We start from the raw sequence: 20,987 nt of genomic DNA, 5'->3' as shown, positions 1-20,987 counted from the left end.
CTTTAGCAGCAGCAGCATCATGTTTGTTTACTATTTATTTACCGTAAAGTTGTTTTGTTGTATAATTTATTTTATTTTTATTTCATGTTTCTAGTTTTGGAAGACAATTCATATATTTGTGCAGTTATATCCTCATCTGAAGATCGTGACGCTATTAGGACTTTTATCTACAGGAAGTGCTGTGAATGCATTGACTGGCTTCACAGTCCTCTGCGGTTGTTGAATAGCAGAGAGTAGCCGGATGCCTCAGTACAGTTTTTTGAGTACTTGAATACCTTTGTAAAGCCCAACGGTTGTTGCTTTTCACTTTGCGATTCGGTAAGTTGTTAAAATCAAGCGGGTTCGCATGTGAGTCCCCCTTTAAACGGTGAAAGTTTTAAAGTAGCAATAACACGCAGTGGAATGTGACAATTCATCCGCTTCTCATGTATTGTTGCTCAGCGTACATTTCACTTGATCCACTAGTGTCTGTTACTACATACATGCAGCTGTCGCGACGAGGATTTGGCCTGCTATATCTGGCCCGTTTAGGCTTGTTTAAAATGTTATATTTGGTAATTTTTCAAATGTATAAGCTTTTCAACAGACGTCTCATTTCCTGCCATGTCGCATCATAAAATGAATGTGTAACAACAAGCGATAAAGAAAGTGTTGTAAAATAAATGCGTATCGTGGTTTGTTTATTCTCTAAAGCAAATCTCATATTCCTGTTACGGTGTATGATTATACTTTTTTAATGCTCCTATATATATATATAGTTTTTGGTGAGCTAGTGCTGAGACACACCTACTAATCACCATCACTTGCGGATCTGTCCCTTTTCGACTTGATGGACACAGATAAACTGTCAAGGGGCTTATTATATTTATATTAATAAAATATTTACGGCCACATTTAGGTTAGATTTTATATCTTCATGCTCATGAACTAGTGAGATGCACAAATGATCATTACATAAGCATCTGCATTGACTGCTATGCCAACACGTTAATATAACCTCAAGGCACAATTTGCCTATTTTGCTTTGGGGTATTGTATAGTGATTATGTATTTATTTGGATATATCAAATTCTTCGTTACAAATAATGGCCCTCTCTTTCATCAGGCCTTCAAGATGCTCTCAAACTGTGAGTGGAAATGAGGCTGAAATCTGTTATTGTGGATCATATAATTAAGGTATTGTACTCTTTAAAGTCACCATGGAATCAAAATATTTATTGCCATATTTATTATTATTTATATGTACATATCATTTTTTTAATTGTGTGCCCTCATAATTTATAATCAAAATAGCTTCCCTTCCTTGCAACAACATATGCTCATGTGTTTTTGGTGCAAGGGTGGACAACAAAACAACAAAATCCAGTCAATTGCCATTTTACAAAAACCTTTCTTTTTTTGAGAAGCCGTTTCACTTGGATATTGTCCAACTTTAATATTGACCTTTAAATAATAAGTAACACTTTAGTTTCAGGTCCAGTTCTCACTATTAACTAGTTGCTTCTTAGCATGCATATTACTAGGATATTGACTGTTTATATGTAATTATAAAGCATATATTAATGCCTTATTCTGCATGACCTTATTCTGAATCCCACCTAATAGCCTAAACTTAACAGTTTAGGTATAATTACTTTTATTAAGCAGCAATTATCGGTTTAGTGAGGCAAAAGTCATAGTTAATAGTTAGCTAATAGTGAGAATTGGACTCCATTCTAAAGTGTGATTGAATATTGCTTTGATTTAGAAATAATCTGTTTTTGATTTACCAGTTTAGCGAATTTGGCTAATTCAGAATGGCTGATCTCTTAAGGGCATGTATGCTTTGTAATTCTGTCTGGTTAATGTGGTATGGGGCTACCTGTATGGGTTTTTAGTTATTTCTGTGGCTGATAGTTAAAGGCAGGTGTGGACGTGCACAATGAGGAATGTCAGAGGGCTTTATGTCTTTCCCCTTGTCAGTGTTCTAAACCTGAACACTGCATGTCTGAACACTTTTTCTCAAATAAAGTAGGAATGTTCTTGCAAGGTAATTCCACTATTTGATAAGAGATGGTGTGCAGTCAATCTGTCATTTTTACAAAATACAGCCCAGCAGGGTGATTGACACCCTGACATGAATCTCAGAGGTCTTGTGCCACCTTGAAGGGTTTATTTTGCCTATTCTTATGATGAAATTACTATTGAAATATTTTATCTTACTTGTTGTAGATTTTTTTTAAAGATTCTACTAAGACAAATAGTCCATAATGTATTAAACCAATGATTGGCTTTTTTTTTTTCAGTCCCATAGTTCGAAGCCTTCCCCACACCCCATATAGACTAAGATATTTTTTGTATTTTTGCTGTTATTATAATGTATTAAATTAACGATTCATATTGGGATTCAGAAGCTTCAAGAACTGTATGTTCTTCCATAAAAACAATAGTTTAAAACAGATTTAATGTGTTTTTTTTAGCATTTAAATTTAGATTGGCATGATATTATTTGGACCCACTTAATATTAACTCTAAACTCCTTTCCTTCCCTTTTCTGGTTTTTGCTACTCTGAGTAGTATACAAATCTTGCTATTTAGGGCACTTTTTGCGTTTCTTTGCCTCCTCTTCAGTACTCCTGAGTTGTAAGTTGCTTTGGATAAACGTGTCTGCTTAATGCGTAAATGTTAAAATGTAAATATTAGGTGGCCTTAACTACTATGTACTAAACATTTAAATTAATCATTTGATACAATGCACTTATTGTGTACGTATGCTTTTACATTGACCTTACATTTAAAAAAATACTTGCATGTAATTACATCTGTAATTAAATTCTGTAGTAACGTTTATAATTACATTGTTGACCCTTCACTTACACCGAACCCTACCCTTAAGCTTACCCATCCACTACACCTGTCCCTAACTTTACCCTTAAGCTTACCCATCCACTACACCTGTCCCTAACTTTACCCTTAAACTTACCCATCCACCACACCTGTCCCTAACTTTACCCTTAAACTTACCCATCCACCACACCTGAGCCTAACTTTACCCTTAAACTTACCCATCCACCACACCTGTCCCTAACTTTACCCTTAAACTTACCCATCCACCACACCTGTCCCTAACTTTACCCTTAAACTTACCCATCCACTAGGGCTGGGCGATATGGCCAAAATTTCATATCCCGATATAGCAAATTTGATATCCCGATAACGATATACATAACGATATAGCAACCTTTCTATTAATTCAGTTTATGAATAGTCTATACAAAATTGCAATGTGGAAATGCAGTTTGAAATGATATACAAAACAAATAAAGGTAGTATGGACTACATTTTTATTTTATTTAGAACCTTTTTTTAAAGCAAGACTGTTAGTAAAGTTAACACCTGCCTAGGGATGTTTACCGATGAACGTTTGACCGATGGCTGACCGTATCAACGTTAACCGATCAAAGTTGTCGGTTAAAATAAATAAAAAAGTGATCTCTAAATTAGTCTATTATAGACAGTGGACTAAACGCTACTACATTTGGCCGTCTCATTCCAAAATGTTTTTGTGTGATTGAACATATCCCTCGCACTCAATTTTTCATAACTCGCCTGTTTGTACTTAATAAACCATTAAAAACATTTGGCGCGAGGTCACAGCGTTTGGGTTTGCGCGCTCACAAGGTTTGCAAAAAGTAAACACTCGAGGTTAGAGCCAGGGCAGACGTATGAAGACAGTATGAAGCGTGCATTTCGCTTAAGATGGGCTTACATTTGGAAATATATTACATCTTCATTTCAGTGGTAACACATAAGGTGTTGATCGTCTTTCTTTATTATTGTTAGCAGTAACGTTACCTCGAACTAAAGCGGCGTCTCTTCGGAGCTGTCATTTTCTTAAATGAGCCGCGGCAATGATTCAAATGAGCTTCTAAGGCTGGACAAACGCCTTTATTTTCAACGCGATCACCTTGTACCCAAACCATTTCAAAACTAAGGAGCCATTTGTCCTCTGATTACAAACAAGCTCCTCTGCGGCGCGTTTGCGGGACTCGTGTTTCGCGCTGTGGGGGATTTTAAAAAAGTGACGTGAGTGGAAGGGAGGCTGCAGCGCGTGTGTGTGTGTGAGTGAGAGAGCGAGAGAGAGACAGAGGGAGCGCGTTTATGTATTGCATGGGCATGCCGTGGCGTGAGGTGCATCTTGACGTAAAATTCTGCCATAAACGCCTTATCGTGGCGTAAGCGATAGAGCCTTATATAAAACGATAGACATTTTCTATCGTCCAGACGATATATTTCGTCATATCGCCCAGCCCTACCATCCACCACACCTGTCCCTAACTTTACCCTTAAACTTACCCATCCACCACACCTGAGCCTAACTTTACCCTTAAACTTACCCATCCACCACACCTGTCCCTAACTTTACCCTTAAACTTACCCATCCACCACACCTGAGCCTAACTTTACCCTTAAACTTACCCATCCACCACACCTATCCCTAACTTTGCCCTTAAACTTACCCATACCACCACACCTGTCCCTAACTTTACCCTTAAACTTACCTATCCACCACACCTGACCCTAACTTTACCCTTAAACTTACCCATACTACACCACACCTGACCCTAACTTTACCCTTAAGCTTACCCATCCACCACACCTGTCCCTAACTTTACCCGTATCCCACATCAATATCAGCAAAAGAATGTGAACACAATAAGTACATTGATACTTATTTTTTCATGTGAGTACATAGTTAAGGCCACCTAATATAAAGTGGGACCTATTATTTTAATATAATTGTTAAATTTAAAGTGGGGATGAATTTAGAAATTAACTTTCCCTTGAACTTTTGATATATAAAATGTCATGGTAATATAATAATATCCTGTAAGTTTCAGAGCTGAAAACTTCCCTGTTAGTCAAAGAAAAGCTTTTATAGACACCTTGTCCAGAAAACCATCGTGTGTGCATCTTGGCGTCATTTGTTGCGCAACACCACCTCTACAGCATGTCTAATTCATTAGTCCCGCCCACCGACTCATGGAGCTGTTCGAATCACGTCAGCCAGCAGCAATAAACATGCCGAAGAATATAGCAAGAAAATGCACAGTCGCTGCATAAGCTTCCTTTGGATCCTAATATTAGGAATGAGTGGTTGAACTTTAATTTTCAATGAATTTTCAGCTGACGTGGGGAAGACATTATAGGTGTGTTTGCTTCATTTCACCACGGAATCGTTTGTAAACAAGTCTCAGGTCGAGCTGGATTTGCAGACATATTAAGAGTAAAAACACAATGCTGTTTCTTCTATATTGGATCCGACAGTAATGGTGCAGCACACTTATGTGAGTAAAACTTTATATGTTATAGTATTGCATTGTTATAGGTTGTTTTGATTATGTGCACGTGTCTAACAGAACATACCTTTAGCACGCTGGACTCAGACATGTATGGGCCCAACGCTCTGGGGGTATGTGTTTTCCAGACAGGCTACCAAAACGGAAGCCTGTCGGCAGGCCGGTGAATCTCAAATAGTGAAATAATATTCCTTTCTTGTTCTGCGCTGTTCACTCTCTCTTGACTTGACATTTGAAGGGCGCATGCACGTGTGTGTGTGCGTGTGTGCGTGTGTGTGAGTGAGTGTGCGCATGGTTCACGCTTATATTCAGCGATTGGGCGGGCCATGTAATGCAAAAATAATATTCCAATCAATTGCAGGTGGTTGAGAAATAAGTAATTGTGTTTGTTTAATAAAGACGTTTACAAGCCCTGTGGTCGAGAGAATCATTTCGGTTGCCGCTTTCAAAACAATCCCTCCCTCATGTGAACTGACAGGGGCGCTTAAAGGTGCACTATGCAACCTTCGTCCACTGGAGGGCGCCTATTCTAAACAAAGGCGTAGTTTGATGACGCCAGTATCTTGGGACATGTGGTCTTCACCTCACAGACAGTGGAAAATAGGACTCGGGCAGAAATCATGTTCATGGATGCAGTTATTAACGTTACTGTAGTCGTGTAAAGCAGAGCAGGATAGAGTGATGTGGAGCTGAGCACGGCCGCTGGAGCGATTGTTATACAAACACACGAAGGCGCTTCTGCAGAATAAAACCGAGGGTAACGCAGATATGACGCGATTGACAGGCGACTCGCTCAAACGCTATGCTGAAACGTCCCGGTCCTTAGTTAAAATAGCAATTTTCTCACAATTTATAAATAGTTGGAAACATTTGGGATATTGTAAGTACTCAACTGAACAAAATATATAACACTGGCCTAGTGGTTTTTGGATATTTTACTGCAAAAATACTACATAGTGCACCTTTAACCTAATTAAATATGCAAATATCTTATCCAATCCTAGCCATGGGTGATTACTCCCAAATCTCCAGTGCTGCACGCCCATCAAAACCCAGCATTTGGGAGACAGCCTCAAAACCAGTGTAGAAAATAGCCTATTACTTATTAGTTAAGATGTTTTTCAATGTAAAAAAAAACACAAATGTCATCAGTTAACCTCAGACAAAAGTATATAAAAAAAAAGCCAGTTCATGACACCTTTAAATACTTTTAAGTCATCCTCCAGCCCCCTTGGAAGTTAGTTTACTGAGGCCTTCTGGTTAAGAAACACTATGTTAAACAAGCCGCTAAAATAAAATGTTTTTTTATCTATTTATGCTAACCATAAACTACAATATTTAAATATTTCAGTTCTGCAAATAAGTTCTGATTAGAGATGAGATCTGTTCAAATTAGATGTGTTCTGACTTGATATAAAAAGTAGAACCAGTGTGTTGGCATGATGAACAGCTGTGCATTTTACAGCTTGACCTCAGTCACACTATTGACCAATCAGAATCAAGTATTCCAGAGAGCTCGAGTGAGTTTGACAAGTAAGCTAGCCAGGTTTTAGTGTTAACATATTCATCTTTATTTTCTTCTTTTTTTTTGGTCATATCTGGCAGGAGACGATGTAATATAATAGCACTTCTCAAAGAAAAGGGCAACTTGCCGTGGGTCTTAACTCCCCTGTAAATTTTAGGCTTACAGCAATAGGAAAAACATTTTCTTTAAAGGCTTGTCAAATATTAGGTAAGCGCAATTTCTTCTTTCTACTCCACCTCTCTTCTCGTGGGATTCAGGGTGGGATTGCCGTGTTGATAGACTCTGGATACTTATGAGCTCATAATGAAGAATGCATTAGCTAACAAAAACTCCATCATGCAGTTAGACATTGATTTTGGTTGTTCTTAAAGAATAGAATTCCGCAATACTTCTCTAATATTTGGATCTTTTCCTTAAGTCAGTTGTCACCATACAGTTAAAGGTCCCATTCTTTGCGTGTTTTCGAAGCTTTGATTCTGTTTACAGTGTGCAATATAACGAGTTCATGTTTCACGTGTAAAAAAACACAGTATTTTTCACACAATTTACTTATCTGTACAGCGCTGTTTTCTCTGTCCTAAAAACAGCCTGATGATTTCCTTGTTCTATGAAGTCCCTCCTTTAGAAACACTTAACGAGTTCTGATTGGGCCAGCGCTTCCCATGTTGTGATTGGACAGCAGCTTAGCGCACTTTGCCCAAAGTTCCCGCCTCTTACCATAACGGGGAGATGCAAGTGGTGAATGCGCGCTCTTCTCCACGTGGGAGAGCAACAAGACCACGCCCCCTTTTTTACGTGTACTTGTGGGCGGAGGGTTAGTCAACAAACGGTTCTAGTGATGTCATTACATCCCTGCACTTCCTGCTGTAGTCCAAACCGGCCGTTCGCTGTAGGCTTTGAAAGGGAACTTCTGTTAAATTAAATATCTCGCTTGGCATTGAACTTTGAGCTTTATAATTTTACAGGTATTATTTATGCTCTAACAGCAACATTACACACTAACTAAAGTTTGAAAGATGGAATCGCGAAGAACGGGACTTTTAAAGGGATAGTTCACCCAAAAATGAAGATTTTTAAAAATTATTTACTCATGTTGTTCCAAACCCATATGATTTACTTTCTTCTGTGGAGCATAAAAGAAGATATTCTACAGAATGTTGTTAACTAAATATTTTTTGGTTTGCATTGACTTGCACTATATGGACAACAATACAATGGAAGTTTAATTTGGTAGACTACCCTTTTAATGTCAGTAGATGTATGTACTACATTACCTCGCAAATGGAGACTTGCATAATGTGCATTGGTGAATTCCATCTCCACAGTTTCAATGCTCAGAATGACCATTGCCATCAGTGTGCTCCTAGTCAGATGATACTTTAAGTTGTTTTTAATGTCTCATTGGAAACTGCATCTAATGGTCCATGCGGAGCCTTTACAGGGATTGTCATTGATGTCTTTTCAGGGCTTGAGCCAGCCTTTTTCTGCCTAATGCATTCAACAGAAAAAAGAAGGCTAAATGAAAAAATAAGCAACATCGAGATGTGGACAGATGTGTGAATAAACGATACAAATTGATCCCCAAAATGTGTCATTTACTCACCCTCTTGCATATTCCAAACCTGTATTACTTTATTTCTTCTGTGGAACATAAAAGAAGATATTTTGAAGAATGTGGTGGTTGCTTATTTTAAGTCTTCTGAAATCCTACAATAACGAAGGCTTTTGAAGACATGTAATTGTATTTTTCTTTATTCTTCAACCGCTTCTTCTGCAATTGGATGTTAAATATTTGGATTTTAGCAATATTATGTGTTGTTCCATTGATTGCATTTTCCCCCTTTGTGCTGATGACATTATTTTTTCATCTGCTTTTTTTTTTTTTTTTAACATTACTTTACTTTTTTAATTGGGTTTTATTTACAATTTCAGCATACATTACCAGTCTGTAATTTTTTTATTTCTTTTTTTTTTAGGGAAGAAATTCAGTAAAACTAATATTGTGAAATATTATTACAATTTAAAATAACTCTTCCTTTTACTTTATTTTAAAATGTAATTTCTATTTCTATGTGATGGGAATTAATTTAATGTGTAATCAATTTTGAAACAGTTGATTTCAAAATAATATTTTCATGGAAACCATGATACGTTCTTTAATGAATATAAAGTTCAAGAGAACAGAAAATGTAACATTTATTAATGTATTTACTGTGGCATGATTCATTAATGCATCCTTGCTAAATACATTAATTAATTGCCTAAACAAATCGTAATTACTCCAGACTTTTGAGTGGTATAGTGTTGTGAGGGAATGATCTAATTGTTATGTAAGAAGATAGTAGATATCAGATGTGAGGACTGTGAATTATGAGCATTTCTGCAGTACTTCAGTACTTTTCTCACTCACAGATTAGATGGAAATACAATCGCTCTTTGTTCTGTTGAAAAAAGAAAACAGACAAAGCGTTTTCCAAAACTTTTAAATGACTTACTGCTGGAGGCTTTAAGTTCCCCACCTGATGATATTTTACATGTTTGTGTAAATCACAGCCTCCAGTCATATTGGATGACATTGAAAATGTTTGAGTTGCACAATGCTTCACGTCTCATGTTTGAACTTGTGGTATTTGTGCTTTATAGAACCTGTAAAACACACACACACACACACACACACACACACACACACACACACACACACACACACACACACACACACACACACACACACACACACACAGTGGTTTCCCTTGGTTTAAGTAAGTGTAAGCGAGTAACAGAGTGTTTTATAGAGGTTAATTGGACTTTATGGGGATATTTTCCTGTAAGTACAAACTGTGCTGCATGTAACTCTTCCTGTTTCAGATTTGACTCAGAAATGCCTTTTGTTAAAGGTGTGATGTCTTTATTTGTGCTCTTGCAAACTAGAACACTGTTCAGATGCACCGTGTCAGAAATAATACCCCTTGTTCTCGCTCTGCAAAGCCTTTGAGGCACTTTATATCTGTGTTATGTCTGTCTGTGGTGTTTTCCAGTTTCTAATTCAGCCTTGTCTCTGTAATTAACCTGTCACAGGTCTGACTGCTTCACCCACCTGTCACCCTGGCAGCGCAGGAAGCCAAGCGTGGGGAGGAGCTGAGCCCTGGCAGCATGGTGTCTGCTGGGGGGAACGGCTCCGTGCCCAGTCCTCAGAGCGAGGCGGTGGCCAGTGAGCTGCAGGAACTCTCTCTGCAGTCTGTACCGAGATTACTGCCTCTGAAAGAACGCAAGAACGGTGAGTTAACCACACACTAGTGCTAGTTCATTAGCAAAACTCCCTTTAAATGTCAACCATGCAAACTGCCCAGTCAATATTCAGCATCATGTTTTATACATTATCTCCAACTATATATATATAAAGCTTTATTTTCATCAAAGGATAAAAATATGGCATGGTTTCAACAAAAATATTTAAGGGATAGTTCACCCAAAAATGAAAATAAGCCCATGATTTACACACCCTCAAGCCATCCTAGGTGTATATGACATTCTTCTTTCAGACAAATGCAATTGGGAGTTATATTACTAATCCAAGCATCATAAATGGCAGCCCAAAATTTGAAGCAAAAAAGTGCATCCATTATAAAAGGCCTTCTGAAGCGTATCAGTGGGTTTGTGTAAGAAAAATATCCATATTTAAAACTTTAAAAAATACACTTCAGAAAGTGTAATGGCTCTCGTTGTTTAAAGACACTTACGACACGTCATACGACGTGCCAGTTATGTTTTTTTTATGCAAGTTGAATATGGAAGGTGGTCTGGCAGAATCTAGATATTCTACTTTTTTAAAAAGTTTTAAATATGGACTTTCTTTCTTTCTTTCTTTCTTTCTTTCTTTCTTTCTTTCTTTCTTTCTTTCTTTCTTGCTTTCTTGCTTTCTTGCTTTCTTGCTTAATTTACCCCCCCGGAGTTGTGTGGATTTCTTTTATAATGGATGGATGCACTTTTTTGGGCTGCCATTCACTACCATTATATAGCTTGGAGGAACTAGGACATTTTTTAAAGGGGTGATGTATTGAGGAATCAACTTTTCCTTGAGCTTTTGATATATAAAAGGTCATGGTAATATAAGAATATCCTCTAAGTTTCAGAGCTGAAAACTTCCTTGTTAGTCAAAGAAAAGCTTTTATAGACACCAGGCTCAGCAAACGGTGCTGTGCTTTATACTGACGTCAGTGCGCAACGAAACACTGCCTCTACAGAATTTACAGCGCGTCTAATCCAGTAGCCCCACCCACCGACTCATGGAGGGCTGGTCAACAACAATAAACATGGTGAGGAAGATAAAGATATTGCGCTATTCCTTGTTGTGGAAGAACACAGTCGCTGCATAAGCTTCCTTCAGATCATAATTTTAGGAATGTGTGGTTGAACTTTTTTCTTCATGAAGTTCCAGCTCACATGGGGAAGACATATGTGATGCGATCTGGGAAAACCTGTCGGATGTCGCGCTGGAACGTTTGAGCTAGGTCAAAGAATAGGTTGAAAGTCAATATTTTGTCAAAATTGGGTTTTCATTAAATTATTGTATAACATCATGTCTATCATTTCTAAAAAAAGCTTGGCAAAATTCAGTTGTTTAGTGCAGAAAAATAGCAATTTATAGCGGCAAGCTGAAAAGACTGCGTCTTTCTCTAATGTTTTCAAACGCCCAGCGGCGAGGTGCAAAAAAAAAAAAAAGAAACGCCATAGTTTTCACTCTTTTAACACCACAAAGTGGGGTCAAAATAAACCCCATTACATGAACAATAAAGGTGTATCAAAGTACATTTCCCGTCAGTCATATGTAAACTACGGCATACAAAGTTATTTATTTAATACTACGTTATCGTATCGTGAGATGACGGACTCGGAGCACAATAAAGAAAAACACAGTCTGAAGTAACTGATCGCTTTTATGATCTTGTTCGCCTCAATCTACTTAATCCTGGTGACGTCAGTATCCTAAACGATCATATAATGGATTATTTCACAACCAAAGATGAAGGATCAGAAGGGATCCTTGTGCAATGTAGCTTCTAAATTCTAGTTTTCATATTTTTATATTCAGTAAAAGACCTTTATTTTAAAATAGCGATGAGCACAGAAAAATAAATAAAGATGTTTTCATGCCAAGAGTTATAACATCCAGTCAATATTCCAGATAAAAAGTTCTGAAAAATGTTTTAAGTATAAAGGAAAGAAAAATAGATTTGCCATTTGTGATGCAGCAGTCAGCTATAATGCACCTGTTCTTTTTATATTTATTAGAGGTTGAATTCAAATAATGCCAAACTGCCTATACTACTTCTCTATAGGATGTGTACTTCATAAAATGTATGAAAATTAAGGAAATAAATTATTTAGAACACTTAAAGGTGAACTATGTAGTATTTTTGCAGTAAAATATCCAAAAACCACTAGGCCAGTGTTATATATTTTGTTCAGTTGAGTTTTTACAATATCCCAGAAGTTTCCAACTATTTGTAAATTGTGAGAAAATTGCTATTTTAACTAAGGACAGGGACGTTTCAGCATTGCATTTGAGGGAGTTGCCTGTCAATTGCGTCATATCTGCGTTACCCTCGGTTTCGGCTTTTATTTGGCAGGAGCGCTTTACTCTTAGCAGTGTGAACAAGTGAACGCACGGAGTAACGTCATAACATCGTTTTAAACACACTTAAATGTATCTAATATGATAAACAGAGCTCCATTACCTCAAAATCATAACCGGAAGAGCTGATCATTGCAGGCGACCGGCGACTGTCTCCCGTCCCTTCATAATAAAAGTCCCGGTATTCGCGAGGCGGGCATTTGTTTAACAATCGCTCCAGCAGCTGTGCTCAGGTCTACAACACTCTGTCCTGCTCTGCTTTACACTACAGTAATGTTAATAACCGCATGCATGAACGTGATTTCTGCCTGAGTCCTATTTTCCACCGGCTGTGATGAGAAGACCACATCTCCCAAGATGCTGCGCTCACACGTTGCATCATCAAACTACGTATTTGTTTTGAATAGGCGCCCTCCAGTGGACGGAAAGTTCCATAGTGCACCTTTAAACTATATGGAAATGGAGGCGCTCTTATATGGTTAGTAGAGCTTGGGTGTCATCTAGTGAAAAAGTTTGGTACTGCGCCCAAAAAAAATCTCACTGAAAGCTAATTTTTTGATACATCAACCTAAAACTTGGAACACAACTTGTTCATATTTCTGGCTTTGATTGTATTTTGGTTTAAGAGTAAAGCATGTTTTGTAAAATACATATTATAAAATATGATATAAAATATTATTATAAAATATATATTTTTACATTATTATAAATAAAATTGTAAAAAAAAAAAAAAAAAAAACATAATTTATTTGACTTCTACAATAATCTGCCAAAGTGTCTTCTTTAAAACGAGACCAACCTGAGGTCTATATTCCAAAGCATTCTTGAATAGCCATTTAAGTTTGTATAGTGCATTTTCATGTCTATACAAAAAAAAGAGTTCATTTTTTAAACCTGTTTTTCTCAAAATTCCGTTCCTAAAAGTCATAGTGTCCAGCCGACTTCAGATAACCATAACTTTTGTTTCAGATAAACCATGAAATAAATAATAACTATATTTGAAAAGAACTTGACCCCAGCTTTCATTAGGTATCAAAAACTGTAAAAGGTCAAATTTCACCATGTGGTGGGTTTTCGTAGATCACTTCACATATTCACTTCAGTTCACTGCAGAACCGTTTGTAAACAAATCTCCGGTCGATGCTGGATTTGGATCCGACAGGAATGGTGCAACACACATGTCAGTAAAGTGACTTTGTATGTAATAGTACTGTATTGTTATAGATCGTTTTGCTTATGTGTACGTGTCTAACAGAGCATACATTTAGCACGCTGGACTCAGACACGTAAGGGCCAGGGAACGCAAAACCCATCAGGCTGATGAATCTCTTAGTATTCCGTTCTTGTTCTGTTATTCTCTCTCAGTCTCTCTCCAGTTGACATCTGAAGCGTGCACCGAACGTGTATGTGTGTGCGCACGGTTCGCACTTGTATTGTCCGATCTTGCGGGCTATGTATGATATAATAATAACAGTCCAATCAATCGCAGGTCGATGAGAAATAAAACGTTGTGTTTGTTTGATAAAGACATTTACGAGCCCTGTGATCGAGAAAATCGTTTTGGTTGCCGCTTCTCCCGCATTCTCTCCTCACTGACAGGGGAGCTTAAGCTCATTAAATATGCAAATCTTATCCAATCCAATTTTAAATGGTACTAATATTCAAAATATTTTAGTTTTTACTGTACTTTTGATCAAATAAATGCTGCCTTGGTGAGCATGGGACTTCTTTCAAAAACTTTTCAAAAATCTTGCTGACCCCTAAATTTGTAATGTTTATATACACATGGTATTTAATGATTACCACATTCATTAGGGCTGGAAAATAAATAAAAAAATCAAATTAATCAGAGTCTTCTTTTGTATTCCTAACATATCCTGTTGCTTCTTCAGTGCCACAGCAAAATAAATCATATTTTACTTAAATGGTGAACATGATTTTGCAGTGTGTGTTTTCGGTTATGCAATCAAATATCTGTTCACCACAAAAAAAAGCCAAGAAACATTTTTTCTATCGAGTTGCTCTCACAGGCAGCATGCAAAAACAAACAACGTGACCAGTGTAGCCTGCTTCAGGAACAAAACTCATGAGCCAGCTCTTTTACTGAATCATTCAGAAAACCAGTTACCGGCTCAAATCAATTTAAAACCCTGCTCTGTATAATATACAACATTTGCAAAAAGAGAGAATGAAACATGATGAAATGGAATCAAATTGAATCTCCATTGATAATATTCATATACTTAAGTGTACTTCAAAATGCTAACCACGGTATTACTATCCATCTTGTTTTGAAATCGAATAGGTTTTGTAGTGGTAGAAGACGTTATATTGGGTCTCGATGAAGAAGGTTAATGGTAGACTAGAATTCAATGGTTGTGATGTCTCAAAACAGCAAGATGTACAGCAGCAGGAATATGAATATAGGTTCATATGGATGTACATATAGGATGATTTCCTAATTAGATTTAGCACACAGTAATGAAGTAATTAGATCATTTGTAACATTACAGTGTTATGTGTGCAGAAACCTACAAGACTCAACAGTGTGAAAAGAAGAAGATATCAGAGACAAAACGCAGTTGCCTTTACTCGCCTTTATTCTCTCTGCTCTCTTTCCTATAAGGGACGGTTTGAAACAGTGGGTGGGAGAAAAGAGGGTGATATTTTGATAGTTTTGGACACTAATCTTATTATTTAAATTGAAACAATGGTGGGTGTTCAAAAGCATGGTGCTTTTTGGTACTTTTTTGGTACTGTGCTGTCCATTCTCCTTTCCTTTGTTTCCTGTGTCATTTGCGGCACTTATTTGTTGCGTATTTTTATTATTATTGGAAATTACATATTCCAAAATATTTAGATCCTGTGGGAGAAGGGTGTCAAGGAAATATAGATTATTGAAAATGAAATGGCCTGTTAAATCTGTGTGACATGCAGAAGGGCTCTTCAAAGTGAGTCCGTTCAGCTCTGTGATATACAGCAGACACTCTGTTTGACTTCAGGAAGCTTAGAGAGAAGGGCGATTTAGAGAAGTGAAGATTAAACAGAGCCAGCAGGAAGACAGACAGACGCTGCAGCATGCTGTGATTTCATTCCAAATGGGAGATGTTATATTTTCATCCTGAAAAATCTGTGGGATGTTGTTATGTAAGGCTTGCTGTGGTAGGTCGGTGAGTGGTGGGATATTGTTGATTTTTTTTGACTCTGCCATTCCAGAACTGCAGGAATGCCAATAAAGTTAAAAGTCCCATGTAACAGCACCTTAGAAGCGCATGGCCTGCAGTCACCACTCCCTTCTTTCAGTCTTCAGCCGCCCCGAGCTGCACTTCATTGAGGGTTAGATGGTAGTAGCAGACATGTTAATGCAGGACCTTTCTCTTCTCCTGCACAAAACAGAAGTGATCTCTCTTGAGGCGATTGGAAAACAATGCTGGCTTTTGCATACATTTGTTATTAGTAAGTTTACAGAGATGCACTGAAAGTTTTAGCCACAGAATATTTTCTGACAAAAACGCCATCAAATTATTTTGTTGCAATTATTTTTGTTTTTTTCAGCTAAATGTAGCTTTTTATTATTGGTTTACTGTTAACAGTGACTTTGAGAAAAAACAGAATGCGCATGAAATGATGCAGGTGTAATTAGCCATAATGTTATTATTAACATTTACTGTTGATGAGGCACACGTACACTCTCTGAGATTGAATTTTCTATAAGAGCAGACTCGCTTCCTTTAGAGGCATGGAGGCATATTGTGGTCATAATTCATAATTGTAAATTATGAATTCATTATGTGGCATTCAGAATTTAATTGAAAATGCCTTTTTTTTCATTCCTGAGTTGGAATTGAGGTAGCAAATAGAATGCAGAATTGCAATTTGAATGTTAAGAAGAATTTAAACAAACTGAAATTTAAATAAATTCATATCAGTTTTAAACTGATTTTTTACTATTTAAAATGGGCATTTTTGTCTGTTTTGGACCAGTTTGTCCATTTTCAATCAGGAATTTAAATTTAATTTATTTGCATTACTTTTGGCATGATGTTATACAGCTGATATATAAATAAATAAAAAGCAATTTTATGTCATTTAGAATTGAATTGAAAGTGCACTTAGTTAGACTTTTTAGTGGCATCACTAGCCACGTTTCCATTACAGATTTACGCAAAACTTTTGTGATATTTTCTAAATGTCGATAAAAAACGATTGCGAAATGACAGCATTTCCATTAACCAATGTTATGCTACTAAAATTTATTTATTTTCTCTTGTGATAAGTCATTCCAAAAATTATGCCATGTATGTTGGGAGGTGTATGTATATCCCAGCCAACGCAATAGCCATTATCTTTAATGGAAGGAGACATAGGTGTGTTATTCAAGCTTGAATTAAAATTACAAAAGCAAAATGTTTGAATTTGCATGGTGGTAACTCAACGTTTTGGAATTTAATTTGTTGTAAATATGAACTGAATTTGGAAAGGCTTTTGAAATTAAAAACTTTTGAAATGAAGACAGCGTTTGGAGTGGAGTGCATGCAAAATATTCCGTTCCCTGAATCCACGGCCTTTGTTGTTATTGTGAGTGTACACAAATAAAAGTAGACAGTTTATAGTTTATAATTATGTCTTGCACTTATCTGTATGGCTAAAAAAAGAGTTTTGTGAGTTATATCCGCTGTCATAAAGGAAAAATCCATCGGAAGGCACCACTGCTTTTCGTCGGACAGAGGGTTAAAGGAAACGTAGGTTGTTTAGTTTCATAGTTAGGCTATGTTATAATATTAGCCTATAATATTTTTTTTATTTCATATGTTGATTATGAAAAGTGAGCAACATGAGTATGATAGGCTAGAGCATAAGATGCGCAATATGTCTGGAGACATGGAGTGGGGTCAGACATGATTTTGACCACTTTATTGAGCTTTGTTTTGTATAAAGTCTTTCTTTAAAGTGAATTTCATTTTGTATAAATTGTATTTTAATTTTGATCAATGTTTCATCAAATTGCTAGCCTGACAAGCCAGACCCACATCAAGATGTTTGGTCTGGAAAATCACCATAGACAGGGCTCAAACCGAGGGGTGGGATAAACGGTTGTCTTTCAAACTCCCTCTGCACGCGATAGGATAGCGCTACACCAACCAGAGCAACGAAGGTGAAACAGAGCTTGTTGATCGATTAAACATTCGCCGTATCCGGTCGGCTAAACTCCGAACACATCTTCCCTTTTTAAGAATGACTTCAGTGCCGTTCTTTGTTCTTTTCTCAGAGGAAAGCTTAACTCCAAGTCTTCCGGAGTCATGGTCAAAGCTGATTCGAAAGACCGCCGTTCAACAGTTTCCGTGTTTACTAGAAGCACGCAAACGCCACTCGGCCTTCATTATTATGGCCCAGCCCACCGACTCTATACAGGATGTGATTGGCCCGACAAGAGTTTGGCGTTTACAGCTCAGAAGAGTATTGAGAGTTGCTAGACGACACTCGCGGGCAGATTAGATTTGCTGCCACTAGGGTGCGTCTAGACTTCTAGGCTATCGAATTGCGTAACGAACCCAACTGAACGAACCCGGCTGAAACTAGCATTCAAATATAACTGTTTTAAAAAAGTTTCTTGAATATGTGTCTTAATTACAGTAGGCCTATAGATATTTATGATATTGAGAGAATTATGTCGCGTGTGAGTGGCAGTGAGTCATGTTTGCAGTCCAAATAGCTCAATATGAGAGGCAAAGTGAAACGCAAAGACTTGAAATAAAACATTGTCATGTTTTAAAGAAGTGTGGCTTGAATAATTTGTGGAAAAACGGATAATTGGCACAGCATGGTAAAAAAAAAAAAACATTTACAGTTATACCCACCCCAAGTGTAGCATGCAAACTCAAAACACCACAGTAACACACGTCAGTTTAAATAGATGTGTGTGTGTGTGTGTGTGTGGTTTGGGTTTCAGAGATGTTTAAATAACTATAAAAGAGTTCACATTCTCTTGAACATACTTAGCTATTAGATGTATTTTTTTTATTTTCTATTTATCTTATCAGTTTAAATACTTAAATTAGTTGTTATATATTATATCATATTGTAAGCCTAATAAAGAATTGATCTCATAAGGGGAATTGTTTAGGGATCCTTACCATTAAAAAGTAAACAAAACAAAAAAACAGATATAGAAAATTATGGAACTGCATAAGCAATAAACAAAAATTTAAGTTTGATGGTTTAATGCTGCCTGTCGCCAATAAAAGTAATCTAAGTGTATCTTCTTAATTGTTTTTATGTATTACAATATTATAAAGAATGTAACTGTTTTGGGGGAGATTTTTTATGCTTTTTCTTGGTAATGAAGATTTGTACACTTAACAGCATTGTAAATGCCTAATTTAACTTCTGTATTAATGAATTAACTGCTTTTAAAAATATAGATTTTATTTATCACTAAGTCACATCAAGGGTTAAATAAAATAGAAATGGCACATTAAAGTAAAAAGTTATAACTGTGTGATGAAACCACTTTGTGGGTGTGTTTACGTATGCTTTATAGGTCTGGTGTAAAGAATGCTTTTGCTCAGGTGACCAAAATGTCTGCCCAATAGAGAGAAGTTTTGCTCAGCGAGAATTTTTTTTTAGAGGAAACATTGGTCCATGGCCCCAAAAAGTTTGTGAAATCTTTATTTATGTAGAATTGGATTAAGGCTGTGTGTTATGAACTGTAGGCTACATCAATAAATTACAACAATTTCATGCTATGGGCACTGTCACTGATACAGACAGCAAAAGCCGATTTTAAGCTGAGCTTGCTTCTGCTTTTCAAACATAGATGTGTGACAAAGGCACATAGACTATTTCAATTTGCGCAGTTTGAAGGGTAATGGAAACGCGGATACTTTTGGCAAGCTGCATATGGCAGGAAAATTAATGTAGTGATTTAGAGGTAGTTAGTCTTCAAATTCAAGCAACAATTGACACAATTAACAATATGCAACCCAAATTATCGCTGAGAACTGTTTGAAGTGAAAAGTTTGGGAGAGGGAACAGAGGCCTGAGGTAGGATGTGTGTTGGGTAGCCGTCCTGAACACTTGATTGCATAACATTGTGTACAGAGCTGAAATCCTGCCTCTCAGAAAGCAGGCGGTCAGGAGAATGGCGGGGGCCAAAGGTGATCTGGAATGTGTTTTGGCTTCAGTTTCTGGCTTGTAGTCTGCACACTTTTTCTTCTGTAGTAATCGAGTGACTCCAAAGTTTTGGAGCTCTCCTCCCCTCTCTCCTGGAATGAAAAAAAAATCTCTTCAAGGAGCAAGAAAACTAGGAGTTGCTCAACACAGCTGAAAGCGGAGCCTGAAAGCAGTGCTTAACCAGTAATAAGGAAGAAACTGGCTCGCATAGACACAAACACTTGTGCTAACACACCCACATCTGTAGGGCGTGCACACACACGCCAGCACTGAGTGGAGGAAGGTGAGGGGCACAGACACACCCTGCTGTTCTTGGATCTACTGCGGGAATTATCTCTCAGCAGAACAGACTTGAGTTCAGTCAGTCAACTTCATTCACTGCTTGATCTGTTGCCCGGTCCTGAAATGGATTAATAGTGTGGACGTGATTTGTATCCGTATCCTTCTGCGGTGGAAGGATATGGCCATACATTCAGGTACAGTACTTGCACGTTTGGCTTTTTGAATGTTAGATGATTGTTAATGTTGAGGTGAGGTGTGGTATCCATGGTTAAGGTTTAACAACTTTGCTTAATAGTTAAGCCTGCTGTTTGTGAAGTCCTGCACAGGATTTATTGCTGTTTGAACTGAGGTCTCACTAAACCACAATATTTACTTACTCCTAAGCCAAAGCAGTCAGATTTTTAGCTGCTGAAGATCTTAAACATGTTTTGTTTTGTATACGGAAAATAACAGTTTTTCAGATAAGCAGTTGTGGAATGTGACTGATTATTTGTTCCTCATGATTATTCTTTATGGCAACTATTATATGTTCAACTTCATCCGTTATTTATTTATTCATTCATTCTTCCCCCCTTTTATTTTAAGGACAACTGAGCATCAGTTATTATTTCACGTAATATGTCATTATTATTTTTGTATTATGGTATTTATAATTTTTTTTAAATGGCCTTTTATTTGCAAAAATGTCAGTTTTTATTTTAGTTTTAACAGTTAGTTGGGAAGGCAACATTTGTATTTTTTAAAAAATATACAGGATAGTAGGGGTGGGAAACAGGGAATGGGGACATGGCCCAGGTTGGATTCGAATATCCTGAGTATGACTTAATTTGTGAACTTAATTTTTAAGATGCTTTTTTTGTGCATGAAACTGGCAAAGAAACAGATAGCACAATATAATTCATTTCATATATAATATATAGATCATTAATTTACCTGTGAAACACTTCCAAACGCTTCAGTGCATAAAGTACCCTTACGTACTACTTACTTCTACTCTTTTTCATTGCTTTCATACTCTCAAGTGGAATTGTCCAGA

At 37.0% G+C, this 20,987-nt stretch overlaps 1 protein-coding gene across 2 annotated transcripts in view; it reads left to right on the top strand.

Moving 5' to 3' along the window:
* The first annotated feature begins 184 nt into the window (after nucleotides 1–184).
* mrtfab (myocardin related transcription factor Ab) overlaps nucleotides 185–20,987 on the top strand; it is a 50,616-nt gene continuing 29,813 nt past the window's right edge. Inside the window, exons 1-3 of one of the 2 annotated variants that reach the window (XM_067430559.1) lie at nucleotides 185–318; nucleotides 1,106–1,176; nucleotides 9,940–10,138. In XM_067430559.1, the coding sequence (XP_067286660.1) occupies nucleotides 10,015–10,138 (124 nt within the window). In that variant the 5' untranslated portion in view covers nucleotides 185–318; nucleotides 1,106–1,176; nucleotides 9,940–10,014. Of the gene's footprint in view, nucleotides 319–1,105; nucleotides 1,177–9,939; nucleotides 10,139–20,000; nucleotides 20,146–20,987 lie in introns of those variants that run through there. The other variant, XM_067430561.1, reaches the window with a different exon arrangement.

The sequence above is a fragment of the Pseudorasbora parva genome, chromosome 21 (genome assembly GCF_024679245.1).
Source record: "Pseudorasbora parva isolate DD20220531a chromosome 21, ASM2467924v1, whole genome shotgun sequence".
Taxonomy (NCBI): Eukaryota; Metazoa; Chordata; class Actinopteri; order Cypriniformes; family Gobionidae; genus Pseudorasbora; species Pseudorasbora parva.
Note: the sequence above shows the minus strand (reverse complement) of the source record. Positions and strands in the feature narration are given on the sequence as shown.